The following is a 22,037-nucleotide window of genomic DNA, read 5'->3' as shown; positions in this document are numbered from 1 at the left end:
CTCAGTCTACACTACTGTGGCCACTAAAAATGCCCTCTCTAGAGCCAGTGTTTGAATTGTCCGTTCTGGGCTTCTGTAGAAAAATGGCGGCAGAAACCTTGGGGGTCTCCGTGGAAAAGCACCCACTCCATCTGTAGACAGAAAAGTCTCATTCTAAGTTAATGAAAACACAACACATTTTTTCGTGATGTGTGGACCGTGGATGTTTCTAAGCTGTCCCTCACTCACACATCACTCTGCTATTACATGTGATGTAAACTAATGCCCTCAAATCACAAAGGTTGCTGCAGAACACACACGCAGCCTGCAGCGGTGGTTTTCTGACTGTCATGCTCTCATCTCGTCTATTCCCTGCAGTGCATGGGAGGAGCACAACCATAAGCTGTCAGACATAAGCACATATCACCGGCTCTTCCAACCTGCCATCAGCCAGCTAACCCTCTAAAACTGTCTTCCCACTCACAAATAATGCCTATGCTGGCAAATGGAGTGGGCTATTACACTACTCGCATCATGTTTCATCTTTTCACGCTGAGGCAATGAAATGGTCCGCCTTACAACTTACTAACGCATGACATGAAACCACTTCTGTAAAGAGAGAAAAAAAAGAAAAGAAAACGAGATACATTCGTAAATATGATTAAAGACTGCAGTTGGATGGTTGACACAAATTCTTTACATGGTTATAAAATAAACACTTTTCATCCCCGGAGCAGCTACTGAAGGGTGGCCAGTTGAATCGCCTCTTAAGATGGATCCTAAAACTGCTGCTACATCACTTTAGGTGGGAATTAAATTAAATGTTTCAATGCTTTATGAAAGAAATAAAAACCTCAGTTACATGTTTATGTGTAGAGGGAAAGCACACTGCACATTAATTTCTGTTTTTCACTTGTACTAGTTCTGAGCATGTACTGGCATTGACCATGAGCCCGTGCCACAGCGTGCACATGTCCGTGTCGGTGCATTTATTTGATGTTAAGCGTAGGTAATGCGCATGTTACAGTGAGGAATTACGAGTATAGGGTCAAGGGAGCAGTTTTCCGGCATGTTCTAACGGCAGAGGCGTGCTTCTTCAAGCTAAGCGAGCCCGCCGCTGTTGCTTTGCATCCTGCTGCTGCCTGTTGAAAAGCTGCCGGGGTCAGGAGGTCATGGAATGGAATGGAATGTTCCTTCCTGGTTCAAGGTCCAGTCTCCAGAGCCAGAGGGGCCCAGAAATCATTTGAGACCACCGACACATGCGCCATCTATTTTACTCGCTACCCCCGTCCTCTTTCATCTACTCCTGCCTGCTTTACTGGTGGCAGCTTACCTCTAATCACTCAAATTAATGCTGCAAAATCACCTGCACTTTTACATTATGATTAAATGACAGTACAAGTACAAGGAAAACAAAAGTGATTACAAGGCGTTTGAATCAATACACTTGATATTTCAGGCTGCGATTATTTTTCATTATTGACAGAGTTATTTGTATTTGAGTTATTTCTCGGAAAAATGTTAAATATTTCAATATATGTAGCATGTGAGCATTTTTTTGCCATTAATGGCAAAACTTGTCGGCACTTGCAAATATATTGTGTTTGTCAGTACTTTTTCCTTTCAATTTTTGTAAAAATAAATTGTCAAAAAATTCAATTTGTGTCTTTAGTTTTTTTTTTTTAGCATGTATGGCATTAAAACTGCCATATCGCCCAAGACACATTTTGGAGTTCTCCCTACAACTAGTCATGATTGTTCTTATATATTGGAGTGAAAAAAATGAGTCCACAGTGAGTAAAAATGTGACAGGAGCAATAAAGTGCCCAGAAATTGCCTTTTGTTCTGAGGGTTAATCAATTACCTGTTTGATCAATAAAATGAAAATAGTGAAAAAATGTTGACTACAATTTCCTCGGGCCCAAGACGACAGAGAACAGCAGAAAATCTGAACAGCTATTAAAGAAATAATAACTGATTCATTGCACTGCAGGTTTTCTTCATATTTTGTGGCTGTTTAAGACTGTAAAACACTACTTTATGTCTGCTTTATGCTTGTTTTCAGGTGCATAATTTTATTTTGGGTTACTACTACTACTAGAATGCTTTAATGCTCAAAAAACAAATCAGTTTTCTCAAAGTGTCCAGTGCTGCAGCACTGTATCCCCCCCTCTGTCTGAAACTCTGTTCTAGCTCCTGTCTCTTTAACTTCCTGTATCTTTGACGTGCATGAGAACCTATATAACACACTGAAGGACAGGGAAAAATGAAAAAGCACAATAGGTCTCCTTTAAGTCTCAAAGATTAACACTGAACATTATAATAATTTGGAATAATAAATGGAAATATAAGGTGAATCATTAAATTCATAAAAGTGATATGTGCTTAAAAAATTAGAGAGATTGAAAACAGGTTGTCAGGAGGAAATTGGCCATCCCAGAAATCTTTCATCCTATGCCAGCAGCTACCTCTTCTAATTGGTTCCTGTGGAATTCATTTCATCCCCGGTGTCCGACTCCACACACAGTGGAGCCTGACAGCCTTTTAACCCCAAACACCTCAGGTGCTTTGTCCCTTTGTGACGACTATGAAGAAAACAGAGTAAAGACTGATTTTTACGTTCAGATGTAGATCCTAAAGAGTTTAAGATTTTACAGTAGATGTTTAATTTCACAATTTGATTTTAAGATGATTACTGAAGCAAAACCTTTTTTTTTATCTTTCTATCCCACAATCTAATCTAACAGTATCATACTTGCCCTCCCATATGGTTCCCTGCACACAAATGCCAATTAGCCTCCACCAAAAGCAAAAAATAAGCCTTCCAATGGGAAATCTGTCTTATTTACATCTTGCATATCAGCAGGTAGCTGGCTAGTTGTTGATATTTCTAAAAATTGCCAGTTTTCTATGACATCTGTGCAAAGTTGGCAGCCGCAAGTATCCTCGAACCATTCCAACATCAATTATCTAGTTGTGTATTATACGGATCACTAAAGAAAATAACAGCGGGTTATAACAGAGGTTAAGAACTACACTGTTGTACAGAACTTTCTATTCACAGAGACTAACTGTTAAGCCTCCAGGGAAAAAAAGAAAACAGATGACAGAGATGAATAAGTGTCCTTTCTGAGTGAGTGAAAATGTGCTTATTTTGCTCTTGTTGTTCCAGGCTGCTGCGTTGCTTGTTTGGGAAAGGGCAGGGTTAGAGCTGTGATGCTGTGGCAGGTTTGGGCCACCTTATTTCACTGCCAAAGCCAAGGTCACTGTCACTGCCCCGGGGCCATCGGGCCGGGGGATGGGTTCCCACTGGGGAATGAGCAGGAGGCTGAGTGATGGAGGAGGGGAAACGCAATGGGAGGAGAATAAAAAGAAGGGGAGGGGTATTCTGCCCTAGTGCATACGAAAAGGTCACCGTTTCCCAGATAAGCCCCCCTCTCCATCGTCCAGCCCCTCATGACCTCTGACCCCTCTATTTCTGAGTCAATGCTGAAACAGAGTGAGGAGAAGGGGGAGGGACGGCGCAAGGGGAAACACACCCACCCAGAGTCAGCGGTGACAAAAGGGGGCCTCAGCCGCGGCTAGCTGAGTCGGTCAGGGGAACAAACGCTCAGGCCACCGTCACAAAGCAGAGCCACCAGAGGCTGCACATCTCTACAGCCTCTGCCTGTTCCCAGCCACTCCACTGCCCTGCATTTCATGACTAACAATAGGTGCTGCTCAGCTCCGAGAGGTACCCCAACACACACAAACACACACATACACAGGCTAGAGGAGGGAGAGGTAGCTGAGGCCCAAAGGAGAGCTGCTGCCTGCCCATCACTGACTGGCTTTTGTCTCCGACTCTTCTGCTTATTGGCCCACGCAGAAAGATTTCCTGATCCCTGTTTAAACCAAATGGAAAACAGCACTGAGAGGCCCTGTGTGTATTTGTGTGCGTTGGGGCAATAACATTACAAGATAACACTATTAAGTTTACTATTACCTCGACGACAAATAAAACTAACTTATGTCCACCTCCTGTCTGTCTTGTTTTGATTACACATTTTCACACATGCAAAACAAAATGTCTGCCAAAGGAGAAGACAGGAAGAGGGAGTTTTGGTGTTTTTATTGGTGGATGGTGCAGACCCCGTAAAGGCTTTTAACTGCACAATCTGGCCATAAAGGCTCTGTTAAGTGTAGTGAAGCGCGGTGACGGGGCAGTGGCGAGAGCTAGCCAAGCCCCTGTTGAAGCCCAGAATCATAGGAACACCAACACACAAACACACTCAACACGCACCCACATATCGTTGTGCCTCCATCCTCAATTGACGAAAGTGATTGACCCAAACCACAACCTCACACTACACAGGACTAAAACAGTACCTTAAAGAAGTGAGGACCAAACAAAATACCACTTTTGTGTTCACTCTAAGGGACTGAAATTCAAACACACACTTCCAAGGGGCCATGGGACCTAAAGATGACGAACACACACACATACTCCCGCATTTGCAGACTGGTCCGCCCCGTCCAACCTTTGGCCCGGCCTCTGCTCTCCCTCCTTTCACCTTTCACCTCTATTACTGAGGAATTCCTCCCATGAGCATTAAAAGTGGGCAGAAGGAATTTTAGGCCCCCTTTTCATTTGTTTGTTTGAGAATAGCAAGGGTGGTCCGCAGACATCCGGTGACCAACACACAGACAAACACACACACACATGCTACACAAACAACCACCCATCATTGAACTTGAACTTCAACTTAGACCTTGTGTAGCGAACAGGTAAAGCTTCTATGTTTCATTTATCTTACTTAAAACTTATCAGACCGTCAAATTTATTTTTAATTTATGCGTTATTTAACCAGGAGGTCTCTTGAGATGGAAATCCCTTTCTCGAGGGAGACCTAACCTAACAGCACACCTGTTACAGTTTAAATAGAAATAAAAAACTACAGACAGGGGGTACAAACATCAAGCACAGAAGAAGGAGACTAAGGCAGCTGCATTTCTAAGTGACATAGACAAAAAAAACACATGCCACTCAGTTTTGATATAATAAGTTGTTAGCACTGTTGAATCTAACCACTGACAAGTTATTTAATTTTCTATAAACATATGGTTCTAGTCCATCCAAGTAATATATTCTACAAAGTTAACACTGCTCTGTATGACAAAGAAATAAAAAGACATTGTCTGAATGGGCATTATCTGGCTGATCAGCTACAGTGTACACAGCTGATGGGAGCAGCTGCTAGAGGTTGGCACACTGGCAGGAGAGAGCACCCTGCAAAGACTGGCTCGATGTTTGCTCATGCCTTTGAGCTAAATACGTCTGCTAAATATATTTTAAGAAAACACAAATATAAGGAAGAATAAGATGTTTGAAAATCTGAGAAATAATTAGACCAATTAAAATGTGACTCTAAGCCAGGCCATCAATTACTTTTTCTCACATTTTCAGTGATGAGCTTCATCAGATGCAATTATGTTTCGTTTTCTATCCACAAACTTTTAAAGTTCTATTGCAGGAAAGACAATCTTGTACGACTAGTGAATCTTTTATTGCATTAGTTTTAGAGAGGGAAGCAGCGAGTCAGAAGTAGCAAGAGGGCAGTGATCTTACCAAGATGGTTATAAATATTACTGGCTCATTGCCAACTTGTCTTTCTGAACAACAAACAGACATGGAAGGAAATGAAGGAGCACAACTGAGGATGTGTGTCTGTAATTTTTAAAGAATATGTTAACCGATTATTTCAACTTTAAACCAGAATAACATTATTTAGTAGTTGTAGTTTCAGTCTGACACAGACGACACACATATTTCTTTCAGTTTTGTAAGACGGAATGATACTGCTAGATGTAAAAGGACCACAATAATATGTCTTGTGTTTATTTACATCACTCGCTAAGTTATTATACAGAACCACCACATTACCACTCAGCCCCTTGGAGCCAAGATTTTTCTGTTTTTTGTAGCAACATCAGATTTTGTATTTTACTATTGTGGTTGATTCAGTTGCTTGTTATGTTCCAGTCTCTACTTTCCTTCTATTTTTTTCTATTCTATGTGTTAAATGTATCTATTTATTATGAGTTTAAACCGAAATAAAGTCATCAACTTGTCTTATATGGTTTGACCTGTGTTTTCTGTGTATGTCTGCCTTTTGTTCATGTAACGTACAAGTGTGTATTGTTTTCCTCTTGTGTAAAAAACACTTGTAACTCTGTCACTCTGTAAGGCGCTCTATAACCAAACATATACCATGATTCCATTTGTTATATCACACAATGAAAGACATAAATAGGATTAAAGTCATGTCAAACATAAAGGCGGTGCGCCTGGAGGAATAAGCGAAATGCTTATTTGAGCAGTTCAATATTTCCATCATCCAGCTATTTCCCCACTCTTCAGTATCCCTTCCTCTGTTTACTGGCTTGATTCGCCAAGTGATGTTGTTTACACAGGCAGATATTTTTAGAGCATAAGGGTGGCCGTTCCGCACCGCACAGTATCATGAAGCAGCTCCCCTCGAACATCAACTTGTTATAGCTCTCCAGGCATATCTGTTCTCTGTGCATGGCTGAATTCCTGTCAGCATAGCTCAACATTTAAGCACACTAGTGACATTTGTGCTCTGGATTTTGTTGTATTAGCTGTTTATTCCTTACATTTGGGCATAAAAGAGATTAAATTAATGTAATTCTGTATAAATAGTAGTTAATATCTAACCAAAACCAAATTTTACATTGCATCTCATCGTTCCCCATTGTGCAAAGACATACAGTAAACTGATACAATAAGGCATACTATGAGCTGTATGGGATCCCTTGGTGATTTTCCACTGCTTCAAGGTCAATGACTTGCCATCTTCAGAAATAATCTCCCCTTCCCCACAGGAGAGTTGGACAAGCTTAAGCATTTGTCAACGCAGATATCCAGAGCTGGCATGAGGGATATTCAGTGCTTTTTATTCAGGTCCTTGACAAAAAAAAAAAAAACAACCATAGAGGAGAAACAGCATATTATCCAAGACAATTAGATTTGCAGTTGTTTACCCTTGCCTTTGCACAGAGTATAGGAAAGGACACGCTTTGAGCCAATTCTGAAACAAGTAATCAAATCTCTCATTCGTTGTTGCCACTTCTAAATCAGCTCGAACAGAGCATGCATAATCAGGCAATGAGATATGAGTATTGAGTGTGCAGGTGTACAATAATAAACCAGTTTCTGCTGTAATTACACAGCAGAGGTCAGAGCTCTCTTCCCTTCAGCCCTCTTCATCAGTACAGAAGGGAAAAAAACGCCCTTTGCCTCAATCCTTCTGACGCACTGGTGGACAGATGGAGGGGTGCTGACCACACAGCGGGAGGAAACACTGTGATTTAACATCAGCCACATACCTGCCCGAAGGAAAGAACAGGGCAGCCAGAGGCCATGTCTGCATGCACTGCTACTATGTGATGTTTTCAAGACAAGAATATGGATGAGAGGTATGATATCAATCAGCGATTCTATATTTGCTTTGGGGCTTGAAATGGCAATACCATATGAATTTTCCAACTTTTTTAATGCTCAGATTTAAAACATTTTTTACATGAAACAGTCTTAAATCTTAAAAGAGTTGGCTTCATGTCAAAATGTCAAAACAAGCTTTAGCTGGCTAATCTGTACGACCGAGAGATGACTCGCTTCGTGTAGAGTGAGCAGAGAGGAGTAGGAGGGGGACAGCTCGAGGGCGGGGTTTGGCTGGCAGACAAAGGGAGCTACAAGGAGATGTAGGGATGGCGCTTCAGCATTCACCCAGGCAGGAGGCCATGAAAGGGGTGGGGACAGGAAGGTTTGAGGGTGATGGAGAGACACCGTGGACTCTCCAAACACACGCGCACGCACGCGTACGCACACTCTCACGTAAGCTAACATGAGCTGCCCATAAATCACTCTCACTAACTGTCTGAGTAGCTGCTAGCGTCAAGCCATCCGCGCAGCTTTTAAATGTAGCAACTTCTCATCTCCTGCCACAGCTACAGATGCCCGTTTCTATGAGACATTACACTTATTTACATTTACACCCCTGAAAGGAGTTAAATTCACACAAATGAGAGGCATGGGTATAAACTGAGACACTTTTACAGGCATCCTCTGTCTTCTCCCATTTCATCCTTTACAGCCCCCTGGGTTCCTCTTTTTCATTAAAGTCTCATTCAGAAGCCTACCATTATAACGGCAGCACAATTCACCGTGACGATCTCAGAATTAAACAAGGTGGAAATGATCATCCAGCAGCCAAGGGCTCTGTATTCATACTGAAGTAGTCTATAAAATAAATAACACGTATAATACACAGTTATTATACTTTCATTTATTGCGTTTTTTACGATTTGTGTTTTCACTCTCCTCATGTTTGCACTGACTTTGCCTTTTCTCAGCACACTTCATATTGTGTTTGCAAATCTTTTCGAACAATCCCTGAGGTCAATTGCAGTCTGCCCAAATGAATGGGACTGGGGAAAAAAATAAATAATTTCCTAACAAAGCTTCAACTCTTTCCAATTAATTCCAGACAAACAGACAAAAGCAAGTCATTTCAATTGATCCTAAAAGCTATTTTGTAACAGGGGGGCTTTTGTGGTGTGTTGCCTGGTGACGCGGGTGTGCTGTGGGGGAGGGGCGGGAGCCCTGGCCAGGCCCACTGTACCAGGCTTGTCATTCATCCAAATGATGAAAAGCTTCCTGAACGTAAGCTAATGAGGACGTCCTGGAGAAACCGAGGAAAGAGAGAGAGAGAGACGGAGAGGGAGAAACGGACACTCAAAGAGATAACATTCAGGAGGAAAAAACGAGTTTCTTGGACCAACCGGCGATTTAGAGGGGCAACGGGGAGTCCGTCCTACACCAGACCCCGACAGTGAGCTCACACAAATGGTTGTCAAGCAAATGAAAAAGTGAAATTTATGGAGGGAGGTAGTGTTGAGGCTGAGATGGAGGCTTTATACACTGAGAGGGCTATAAAGAGGCTTCAGTAATCACACCACCCATTGCATCACAGTGGTGCAAGTCAGAGCTCTGTTGTGAGAGAGACTGTAACACAGCAAATTACCTCAAAAACACAAAGAGAGCAAACACTTGGAACAGAAACAGAAACAAACACAAGTCACTGATCTTGTTTTGGGCCATTTCTCTTCATAAACAACATGAACAAACACTTCCTTAATTATTGATGCCATGCGTAAAACAAGGGAGAAGAAATGGACCAGTGTCCAAACCCCTGTAGGATATACTACTATATAAGATTAAGCTCCTTCAAGACTTTATATTAAAGACCCAAAACATAACAGTTTGACAAATTGAGGCTTGATCAGCAGGGGAGCACTTCTGTTCTGAGTCTGCAGGAAGCTGGAGGTTGATGAGTTAAGAAACTGAGCATTGGAGGATGATTTTTCTGAAAGTACAGAATAGAATCACCTATGAAGCTTTCCCAAGACAAGGAAAGCTTTTACGAGCGATAGAAATAAACTACCACAACTAATGGTGCAATGAAAGCCTCATTAATTTGACTTCTAAAAGAATCCATGCATGACAAAACAGCGAAACTCAAAACATGTTCAAATCTACAGTGAAATACCAACATTACTGTTTTATGGCAAACCTTACAAAATACAGAGGATATTAGTGGGAAATGAAGGGTAACATGGGGACATTTTACAGTCAGAGGTTTCTATCTTGTGACTCCCTCTGAAGGGTCCCTGGAGGATTATTTTCACAGTGATGGCTTCTTGCTGCCTTGATAGAAGTGAGACTCCATTAAGAAGGTGCAGAGCATCATTATAGCTGAGCCTTTACTCATTCAACCACTCGTCAAAAGCCTCCTCAACACAACTCAAAAGGTCAGAGGTCAGGGGTCAGAGTGTGACTCTCAGTAATCCATCAGTTCCTTTTAATCAATAAAAGTCAAGAAGAAGAGCTAGAAAAGGTCTGCAGGAGAGCATAGCCCAGACAAAACAGAATATTCCCACTGTTAATGGTTTTGAACTTGATGAGTGTTACAGGTCAGGTTCATTCACTGAGATGAAATCTGTACTCACATAACATTCCACATTCAGTTTTTCAGAAACACAAGGTTGCTCTGCGATTGCATAATTCTTCATTTCCCATGCTCTCATACAGTATTGAACGCTTGAATTAAAAAAAGATGAATTTGATCAAGGATCAAATCAAAGATGAATTTGTGAGGCACAATTGACATTAATACAGTGAGTCATTATTTTATCATTTGCAACCATTACAACAGATTTTAATTTGTTAGTGGACCAGATTAGTGAGGGACAGTGTTGTATGGTTTCTGTGCGAGAGGACTGAATTGCTGGATCGCTCCACTGTTTCACAACAAAAGTTCAGAGCATACTCTCACTGCACTGCTGATTCTCACTCAGATTCAGAAAAATATAAAGCCAAAACTACATTTGAATAACATGTGAATGCTACCAGATATTAATACTATAAATATAATGAAGATCAAATCATTTTTCATTTTCTCTGCACCCTATTTATGTGACAAAATCAACAAGTCATTTTGTGAAAAAAATTTAAAATAGGGGGACTAAATCCGATGACTTTTCCCCGCAGCGGAATAAACAATGTGCTAACACAGTGGCTCAATCTGACCTTTGAAGAAGAAAGACCCTTTGCGGACGCCTTAAAAGGTTGCATGTGTTTGACAGCGCAAGCCACTGAGCTGAAGTGACTTTTCCCTTCGGCCAGTGAGACGTCCATGCTAACCTCCCTACATCCCACTGAGTGGAAAAGCTGTATTGGCCACAACAGCACAGCAGCATACTGTCTACACACAGCCCGGGAATCAACAGGCTTCTGCAAGCCTTTGTCCATCTCTGTGTTACAGAGCATATATAACAGAGCATTCAGAAAGTCTTAACTCAGCACAGGGTGTATAGTATCACTAAAGCTGCTGCTGCAACATCTCAGCATGTCCACAGAGGAATGCGCACATCCTCGACGCCTTTGATTTAAAGTGAGTTGAGACATTCACTGTATGTGTGTGAGAGAAAAGAGAAGAGGTGCGTACAGAGCGTCAGATTGTCTAACTGTGATATAAGAAATGTTATAAATGAACCATGGCAACAATGCCAAGAACTCAATGTTGAACTAGAACGACTTCAAACAAGAGATCCGGTGGTCAAGCCAGAGAGAATCTGTCTTGATGCCTCGACCAGTGAGTGGGCTGCTGGGCTGCTTCAAGCTTACTGCACTCTTACAAAGCAGCTTGGAGACTCTCAGCGTGAGCGCTTGTTAATGCTAAACTCAAAGGCTTGAATTTCTAAGCAGCGCTGTAGATGAGCATCAGAAAGTTCATTACACTGAGAGAATGATATTAAAATATTCAAATTACCCCACAGCCGGGGATATTAAATACATTTACAGCCCAGCAATACCCCGACGACTGGGACTGGACTGAAATCTGATTGCTTAAGGCACTTTTTCAATTACAATGTTTACATTTGTAGGGAACACAGATCACAAATTAATCAAACTTAAGTAAGCGGCTGTGGTCGCAGTTTCTGCTTGTGTCATATCTGCAAATCAGTAATGAGTTCTCATTATGACAATTGGGACTTTAAATACACAAATAGGCCCAGACACGCTTTTCAGTTGGTATCTCAAGGTAATAAGATAATCTAAGATGATGTAATCAGAATTAAAATGCAACAACTAAAACAACCACAGCCAATTACAGGCACTCTTCAGTTTCCAGACTGCATGGCACCATGTTGGCTGCATTAATGATCTGCTGACTGATACAAACAGGTTCAAACAGCTGAATGAAATTAAAACAAAGATATTTATTCAAACAAGAGTCAGATGAGAGGTGTGTGTGCTTTTACAGTGGGTCACATGCAGGACTTTTGGACTTTTTGTCACCATTTGGTTTCCAGGCAACCAGCAGAGACTCCAGGCAGATTTTGTTACCGTTGGACAGAGACAAGCTAGCAGTTTCCCACTGTTTCCATGCTTTATGCTAAGCTAAGCAGGTGCATGTTGAACTGACAGTGGAACTAACAGCACAGTTAATAAGCCTACCTACCAAAATGCCAGACTAATCCTATAACTGATTCAAGACTGAATGCATGTTTTCACACAATAAAGCTTGAAATGCATCAATTGAGACAGAAGAAGAGACTTACTGGCTGCCTGAATTCGGGCCTTGCGGCTCACCACCAGCCCAAAAGAATTCTGGGCCACGCACTCGTAGTCGCCCTCGTCAGATGAGCTGTCAGATTTGGTCTTCTGGAAGTGTCTGATCAGGAGCGAGCCATTGATGAAGGTGGTGTGATGCTGATCCTGAGTTAACAGCAGGCCGTTGTGCCTCCACTGTATTGTAATTGGTGGGAGGCCGTTCACCTGGCAGTGGAGCATGAGGGGCTGCTCCTGTACAGCGATGATGTCACTGGGCTCCAGTGTGAAGGAGAGCTCCGCTTCACACATCACACCTGAAGAGATACATAGTATAGTTGAGCATGAAAATTGATTATTAACCTTGTAAACAATAGTTACAAAGGGAACTCAAGGTCCACGTAGTGAGCTTGTTCATCTCATAATTTCCCTTAGGTCAGTAATAATATTACAAGTATTCTTGGTCAGAAAGACTGCTGTGTTTCAAGGATTCATTTCAAAAGGGCGTCAGTGCCTGGAAAAGACTGAGCAATAACATCTACTTCTACACTAGGTAAGACACTGGTCATTTAATATACATGTATAGCCTATTTTACAAGCCTACTGTTACAACAGGCAACACCGTTGCTGAACATGTTCTAATTGTGAGCATGTGCGCACTATAAATATGGATATGAGTGAGTATATGTGTATATGTGTCAGTTTTCAATTCAACAAGAAATAAGTTCATGTGTACAACGACACTAAATGACTCTATGCACAGGATTGTTGAATTGCTGTACATATGAGCACAAAAGCTCACAAGTATATGCAGGAGCCAGACCACAGAGTGCTTTAAAAGTGATGAGTAAATTCTTAAATGGACTGGAGGCAAATGCAAAGAAGCTTAAACATGGTTTATGTGATCGCTATTTGTTCTCATTAAGACTCCGGCTGCAGCATTCTGCTGCTGATGAGACATACACTGTTTATCTTTTACACTGCACTTATTATAATGCTAACACATATTAATCATTTCATTCAATCCTGGTATGTACTTTGAAAATATCGAAGTTGTATCTACTCATCCATTCATTCCTTTTCTATACCCAATTGTTGCTCTCCAGGGTCATGAGGAACTGCAACAGTTGTGGCCTCAATAATCATTTTCATATCCACGCTCCCATTCAAACAAACAGGAAGACTGCTCCTCATGTTATATTACTGATAGCAGCTCAACAAGCCTAACAGCTCACAAATAAAAAGCCCTAACCTAGCTACCTCCAGGCTGCATTCACAAGTCATGTGTACTCTTGTCCTATACAAACACACATACACGACCTTGTGCTTCACCAGTTAAGTGGCAGCAACTTTGTCATAGCTGTGACCTCGTCTTTTTTTTTCAGCTCTAAACACAAACTACTGCACTACTAAATGCTCCGGATCTGTTATATTTGTTTGTAGTGATGCTTTCTACTTTACAATGGTGTGATGGTGAGATTAGTTCACATCTGCAGTGTCTGAGGGAAGAGTGGGAGAACAATAAATAAAGGATGTAAACAGCCTGACCTGTCTTGGTACTATAAAAGAGGAGCTTAGCGGGCTCTCTTGGTATCATGTTTCAGCTGCTGATGGACTAAGCACTACCAGTCTCTGCCCCAGGCCCTGGAATCTGGCGAGAGGGGGGCTAGGGGAGGGCAGAGAGGGAGGATAAGCACAAGGGTCAAAACAGAGAACCTCCGGCTTCATCCCTCAAATTCCAGCCGAGAAATACTTCCCCTTAGGTGCAGACAAGGAATTCATTGACACACTCCTGCATGAAGATCACATATGGAGCATAATGCAAAGAAACATTTCCTCTTCCTCTCCTCTCGCTCGGTATCCCTTCTTTAATGTGCTCCCCCCCTTCCCTTTTTTTCACTCAACAAGCACGGTAAGTAAATGGCCATGGGACCAGAGAGACATCAGTGCTACCACTTGTGAAAAACAAGGGGGTGGCGGTGGGAGAAATATTTAACCCTTAGCTGGCAGGCGGTGATCCCGCTGCCTGGGCTGCTGCTCTCCAAAATGATGCTGCCCACTGAGCTGAGTCTCCTTTGGTCCAACAAAGATCACATGTGTTCACACAGGAAGCAGCAACTAGGGGGAAAATAGCATGCAAGGAGCCTGCAGCCATACATCCAGTCAGTCACACTTCATGTTTGATCAAAACAAGGATAATTCTCAAAGTAAAGTAAATATTTTATACAGAGCAAAATGCTTCCAGACAAATTTGAGCCTTACATTCAACCTTCCTCTGGTCTTAAACATATTGGAGGGCTTTTATTTTTAGCTTTTAAAGCTGTCAAATGACATTAGTCAGTGTTATCAAGCCTCGCAGCAAACAGGATACTAACACCAGGGTGCTCCATGTTACAATGTCATTGATTTGGGGTCGATTAAACAGCTTATTGATGTTGTATATACTTCCTCGTGACTTCAATTAATCAGCATTTCTTCCATTAGCTAGAACAATGTGAAGCTTCTTAGGCTTTGGCTTTCCTAATGAATAAAGGATGTTGCTGGAGTGACTGGCTAATGCAATTCTGAGGTGGACGGGTGGGTGGACGGTTACAAACAATCATGCGAAAAAGGTCAGAGAAAATCATTTTTGGAGGCAACTCTGGAAGCAAAAGACAGATCCAATGAGACAAGGGAGATAAGAGCCAGATTTTGGATTTTGTGTGGTTTAGGTTCAGGTCATCTGTTAACGCTGAGCATCCAGAGAGAAGAACACAGCTGTAGAAACCTGTGGCAAGAACACGCCTATCCACAAAAACACATGTTCACAGACACAATTCTACACAGCCATGGATTTTCATGGTTAGATAAGGAGACAGACACACACACATACCCTAATGCTCTTTCCACGCCGAGGAAAGAGACACTAGCATGTAGGATTACTGGGTGAGACCAGAGACAAGTGTTGGCTAAGTGTGGCTCATGCTCTGGCTTACTATTGACAGATAAGTGTGGCTGGCTGGCACAAAGGTTTACTGCTGCAACTGTAAAGTGAGGATCACCCACCAGCTACTGACGGACAGATGTAGTTAGCAGACACAAGCACCACTGATGGCGCTAACTGAGCATGAGCAACGCAGCTGCTTGGCATCACAGAGTCCGATGAGAAAACTGTTTTTTAATTGATCAGTTTTAAGTATTTTTATCTTATAAATGCTACATGATATGATATTGTGAATGGGGTCTTCCAGACTTACAGATTTAAAACTAGTTAAATTGCTAAATAACTTTGTTGTCTCTCCTTGCGCCACATTTCCACACAGTTTTGTTTTGTTACACCCCTACTGAACCTTTTGTCACCCGTGTTTGTTTGTTTGTTGGCTGGTTGGTTCATCAGCAGGATTTCACAAGAACTGCTGAATGGATTTCAAGGTGCAATATGTTAGAATTTAAGTTTAAAACATTCAAAAAATGAACAGGATGTGAGGAAGTTTTGGTGTAATGTCGAAGTCGTCTATGCTTTGTGTTGGAGGGGTTATCTCTTGAAGTTAGCATGCTAACCAGCTAGCCCCTAGCCAGTTATTACATCTAAAGAGTTGATAGTCTGATAGTAAACAACACCAACACTCCACCAGTTCTTCATCAGTCAGTTAACACGACGGCTAACTGCGCTAACTAGTGAAAGGCAGCAACAGGTGGCAGCAGTTGGCCATTACTCTTGCGATATACTGCCCCCTATTTGGTTGGAGTATTAACAAACTGTTGACCAATTCTTACATACTGCACCTTTAACTATTTGTCTTTTTTTTTCCTATGTACATTGGAGATCACAGAGGCATCACTCTCTCAGCATCTATCTGTTGCAGCTCATTGGCAATACATTCATAATTGGCATAACTGCAACATATTATTTAATAACCTGTTTCATTGTATATGACAGGCTGCTGCAGCAACATGTTGGGTTTGTTTAAAATGTGGCATAATGTTTTGTATGAGAACTGTGGACTCCAATAATCTAACTGAACTGTAGATGGAAGCAGCGGCTCCACTTCAAAGAGGATTAAATAGGAATAGATTTACAAACTTATTAAGTATTCCTTTAAAGGTGTCTTCCAGCATGCGGAGCAAAAGTCACATATTTGCATTCAGATCAAGTAGAATGCGCATGGATGAAACACCAGTCACCAGTATGAATTAACTATTAAAAAGAGCATCCACAGAGGAGCTCTATTTCTTTTTCATAACTTTTATTAGTGTATTTTATTAGTTATTATTTTTTATATAGTGTCTGGCTAAAAGGCAATATTTGCTCTATTTCCAGGGGGAGGACTGTGCATGCAGCATTGATACCTCCCTCCCAGGCTTCTGCTTGATAAATTATTAATCAATACTCTTCCTTTCTAGCTACTTTAATACTCATGAGCGTGTAGTTTCACATACTCTGATACTCATCTGTTATGAAAGCAGCTCATTGATGGTTACGCAGAAGTGACAATATTAAAGGCTACAGCAGTAAAGTGCAACACAAGAATGCTGAGAAATAGCCCATGTGTTGGCACGATAGGAGATGTGGGACAGCTGTTGCACAATTTACCTTCTCCACTGTCGGTGTACAGTACAGGCTTCCCTCACTGAAGTATTCACCTGTAGTACTACAGTCCAAACCCTCATATTAATACACCAAATACATTCTGGTAGATTTGGATTCAAATAAATGACATCATACTTTAGTAAAAAGTTATGAAGTTAAGTTAAAGTTCTCAGGGTTTTTCTTTGCTTTAACTTTAAACTCACACTGTCTTTTATTCTGAAGACTCAAGCTAACTCAGCCAATCCATTCAATGCAAACAATTACCCTTTGTTAACTAAAGCTGAGATTCTCTGAAAGATCTGTTGCATTTTATCTCTGAGTTTGAGCTTTCACACCATAGGAGATCTGATGCAGATACTCCTCTTATTGCTGCTTTCGCTCTTATCAACTCTGCTTTAAATGTCATAAAAAGTGTCTTTATCTAAACTGAGTCGCATCTCGGAAGCAGACAAGCACTTGAAAGAGCTCCACTTCTTTAATGCGATGTGTAAATTGGAACTACATCCATCACGGAGCCGTGTTTCTGAAGTATTTGTTCCCAGTCCTCTGACTGAACATGTTATGAACCACTGTGCGCTAGCCTTTATGATTCCAGTGGGGGCCTTTGTGGGTCCCTGTGTGGTATGCTTTGCAAATACTCAATACTCTCTCCTGCCTTTGAATTAAGGGGCCTCACATAGAGAGAGAAACTGTCTGTCATAGTGAACAAAGGGCCAAAAAAAGGAAAATTTGAAAAGGAGGAGAGGGACAGTCTTGACATTTAATCTGTACAAATATTCTCCCCAGCAGGCAATAACCACAGTCTTTTAATCTATCCCCACAGCAATAACCACTGTCATTTCACCCAGGCACGGGGTGGTGTGCTGCACTGACCAGCCAGGAACAACATCTACTTCAGAAGTCCCCTGGTATGATATGAAACTCCATCTACTGATGCAATGTGTCACCTTTTAAAGTTAGCTTCAAGAGTTAAGAAGTAGGACATTGTGATCACATTAAGAGATAGAGGCCACCATGAACTGCAATTCAAAAGCCTGTAAGATATCTTAATATCTCCTTTAAAGCTGCACTATGTCATTTTGGGGAAGAGATTTTAATCAGAAGAGAAAGCTTCAATGATCGATTTTTATTTTCATGCCTAACGAACTAAATAAACAAACTCAACAAACACACAGCTTCATACTGTTTTACTTTGTTTAAATGTGGCGGACCCTGCCACCTTTCTAGCTTCAAACAGTGTTCTGGGGACCTTATTTTCCTCTGAGAAGAGCTTGTTTATTCAGCTCTGAAAAAGATGAATATTTCTGAGTTTGTATTATTACCTCATTAATATTGTCAATATACAAATTTTGAGTTTTAATTTCTTCTCCAAAACTACATAGTGCCCCTTTAATATCTGCTTTAAAGGCACATTAGTTAATTAAGGGAAATAAATTTTAATCAGAAAAGTCGCCACCTTTCAAGCTTCAAACACTTTTCTGGGGACCGTATTTCCCTCAGAGGAAAGCTTGTTTACTCAGTTATAGAATGAGATTAATCAAATAAACGTTTCCGAGTTTGTATTATCACCTTATTACTATTGTAAATGAGCGCTTTCTGAGTTTAAAACTACACAGAGCAGGTTTGTAAGCATTACAGCATTTTGTCCTGATTCTCCCCTCAGTGCTGAACAGTTAATCCTGACACCATGTGGTTCACAATAACATGGGAAAGTTGCTCTAACTCTGCAGCCCTGCTATTACTGGGACACATGACTTAAAAGGCAGTCATGAGGAGAAAACCTCTTCTGATAACAGACAGGACCAGTAAGTGTTTCCTGCACATTTCACAGCTATAACTCGACAAATGTGACTTTCTCTCAGTGGACACCTTTCAGCAGGACATTCTTTACATTCTTCTCATTGTTTCCCTGAGAAAATAAATATGAAAACTATCCAGAAACTCTGCTGAGCACACTGCACGTGGCTAACCTGTATTATTGTGATGCTGCCTGCCTGGACGTCCAGGCCCTCAAACGTTAGACTTAGATTGTGCAGCAAAGAGAAACATGTAAACTTCTGCAGGATGCGCACACGTAACTTTAAATGGATTATGCATGTGTGACCTGCAGGCGCACACACCGCAGTGCACACAGCTCCTGCATTAGCCTTCACATTGGCATTTACTGCCGGAACACTAACGGACATCGGAGAGGGGGCCAAGTTCAGGGTGACTGGTGGTCAGCAGCGCACGTATCGCGGCTCGCAGCGTGCACCACGCTCCGGATAGCAGCACACAAACCCGCTAAGGACCTCAGCACTACTGCTGTCCTCTGCGGGGTAATAACATAATGCCACTTACCGATTAAAGCATTGAGGAGTATTCCCAAAAAGCACGGAACAAGGCGGCGGCGCCTTGCGGATGCCATTTAAAAAACACTTGGAGGAAATATTCCGGCACTTGGACAAAACAACGTGAGGCGAAGAGACGTGGGGTTCAAAAAGAAAAAAAGAAAAAAAAAAGAAAAGACACGCACATGCAGATGTCCAGCTCCGGTCAGGCTTACGACATGTTCCGACCTACAGTGCTACAGTTCGGTGGCTCGCTGGGGTCGAACAAGCTCTCGCCATTTTAACCATCTATCAGGAGTCTGTCAGCATCCCGCTCTCTCTCCCTCTCTCTCCTCCTCACTGACTCTGCTGTATCCCAAAGACAGCCTCTCTCTCTCTCTCTCTCTCTCTCTCTCTCTCTCTCACACACACACACACACACACACACACGAGCTGAATCCGCTCTCGGAACAAAAGAGCCGACTGCTGACTGCTTCGCTCCACAACGCATGAGAAACCTGCACAAACTGCCTGATGTCTGCGTGTCAGTAACACATAAAGCACCTATTAATGATGCAGCTCGGTGCTAACGACACAGCTAACAATGTTAATAGTCTTTCATCATTAGAAGGAGTCAAATTGACATCGATGACCACAATAACTAACTGTGATGTAATAACATCACTTCTAATAATATAATACGGATACATTGACAGATAGAAGTCCAGCAAATGTGTCTTCTGTCCTTGGCTGCACACATGTACACAAAGTATATGATGCAGCCTTATAAATGACACAAAAATAACAGCAGACATAAAGCATGTTGTCCACACTGACCACATGGCAGCTGTGTGTTTTTTTAAAAGCAGGCTCAGTTTCATAAGGATAATAAAAACATCACTACCCTGTGAGGTGGGTGTGCTTTATTTAAAGCTGATGGTTCAGCACATGTGAACCTGATTTGATAAATAAACAAGGAGCACCTCTAACACTCAGTTACAACAAAGCAGCGGCGGTTCAACTGTACTCGAGCTCCCCCTAGTGGACACAGTGTGCATATCGGATCTCAACTTAAAAAAAACAACTATTCTGTTATTGCAGTGGCCTTTGTCCAGTCACACATGATGTAATGCATAGTAAACTGATCTGAGCTCCTACTAAATGTTTTTCTTCTTGTCTGTAATCAGGCCAAAATATTAGGTGATGACAACCAGAGCTGCTACTAACCATTATTTTCATGATCGATTAATTCAGCCATTATTCCTTTGATTAGCTGATTCATTGCTTTAGTCCATACTATATCAGCAAATGCTGAAATAATGCCCATTCCAGTTTCCGAGAGTTCAGGTGACATCTTCATTTCTATGACATTAAACGGTGAAAAGCAGAAATTCTTCACATTTGAGAAGCTGGAACTAGAGAATGATTAGCATGTCTTCCCTCATTTTGCTTGAAATATGAGATTAAACTAGGAAAAATAGCTGCTGATTATTTTTCTGTCAAATGAATAATCAAATAAAAGTCTGATTGTTTTTAGCTCTATTTACAGTCATGGCATTCCTCAGCATGTGTGGTTTCTAGTAAACTCAAAACAATCTTGTTCCATTGGGTGCCTATGTGCAGACAAAACATGTGATGATGATGATGATGATGATGATGATAATAACGTGAAAGAAGAGGACTAAACGGTAGATGTATATATCATCCATATAAAAATCTATACCCCCTATGGTTTATGATATAATCAGCCTAATTGATGCAATCTTACATTTTCATATTCAGCAGCAGTACTTGCTCTGAATGATGGTTTTAAACAGCTTGTAACTGCAAATGTGCCTCCTTGCTTAACTCAACTCTCATATGTTATATATGCAGTAACAATATGAGATTATTGGTTCTTTAAAGGTGTAAACATGGTAAACATCTTACACTCATTCACAACAAAGCTGTGCTCTTTAAGCTGTACTGGAGCTCCCCCTAATGGCCGAACATGTACTTCACCTCTAAAAAAAAAAAAGCTACCAAAGTCACCTGTTTCACATTATCCAGCCTCATAAAAGATCATTTGATTTAGCGGTAAACCAGGGATAATGTCTCATAAGAGATGGGCCCTTCTTACCTTCTCTCCCTCCTATTCACCTGTGTGATATCATAACATTATATCCTATCACAGATGAATAACTACCACTAGATTGACAAGGCTCATTGAAACTGACTGGTATGCCAAAAATAAACACTGGAATGTAACGTAAACTCAAAATAAGGCTGGCACCCCAAAACTTTGAATTTCCCTGCAAGATAGCCTTTAGACCTTAGACCTTAGCTAGCTACGGTAACCTAGCAACGGTTTTAGCCTGTTCGACTTTAGCTAGCTAAGGTAACCTAGCAACGGTTTTAGCCTGTTCGACATTAGCTAGCTAAGGTTACCTAGCAACGGTTTTAGCCTGTTCGACTTTGGCTAGCTAAGGTAACCTAGCAACGGTTTTAGCCTGTTCGACTTTGGCTAGCTAAGGTAACCTAGCAACGGGTTTAGCCTGTTCGACTTTAGCTAGCTAAGGTAACCTAGCAACGGTTTTAGCCTGTTCGACGTTAGCTAGCTAAGGTAACCTAGCTACAGTTTTAGCCTGTTCGACTTTAGCTAGCTAAGGTAACCTCGCAACGTTTATCATGTACTGTTAAAGTTTAGCATGTCAGCTAGTTGCATTTCAAAGTATTGACCATTAAGTTACAGTTGAATCGTTTTTGTTAAATTGGCTTTATGGCCAAAATTACAACAGTCACTCACATAGTTTTACAATGTCCCATGCCTTTTAGTGCTGCTTGATGAAAAAACGTGATCACCGAAGTCAGTCATCCTCTTGAGGGTCATGTTCTCCACAAGTCTCTGGATCAAAGTGTTGGACCACACCTGAAGTGGACCACACCTGCAGACCAACAGATGATGCAAAAGGACAGGATTCACCAGGTAAGGTATCATAAGCAAGCTACAACAGATTTGAACAAC

The 22,037-nt window shown here is 41.5% G+C and overlaps 1 protein-coding gene across 1 annotated transcript in view; it reads right to left on the bottom strand.

Annotated features, from left to right (window-relative positions):
* igdcc3 (immunoglobulin superfamily, DCC subclass, member 3) overlaps positions 1–19,131 on the bottom strand; it is a 55,668-nt gene extending 36,537 nt beyond the window's left edge. Inside the window, exons 1-2 of the mRNA XM_073463841.1 lie at positions 19,065–19,131; positions 12,166–12,471 (exon numbers count right to left, since the gene is read on the bottom strand). Coding sequence (XP_073319942.1) covers positions 12,166–12,471; positions 19,065–19,131 — 373 coding nt within the window. The remainder of the gene's footprint in view (positions 1–12,165; positions 12,472–19,064) is intronic.
* Between the last annotated feature and the right edge of the window lie 2,906 nt (positions 19,132–22,037).

The sequence above is a fragment of the Pagrus major genome, chromosome 4 (genome assembly GCF_040436345.1).
Source record: "Pagrus major chromosome 4, Pma_NU_1.0".
Lineage (NCBI taxonomy): Eukaryota > Metazoa > Chordata > Actinopteri > Spariformes > Sparidae > Pagrus > Pagrus major.
The sequence above is the reverse complement of the archived record's forward strand: the minus strand, read 5'-3'. Positions and strand labels throughout refer to the sequence as shown.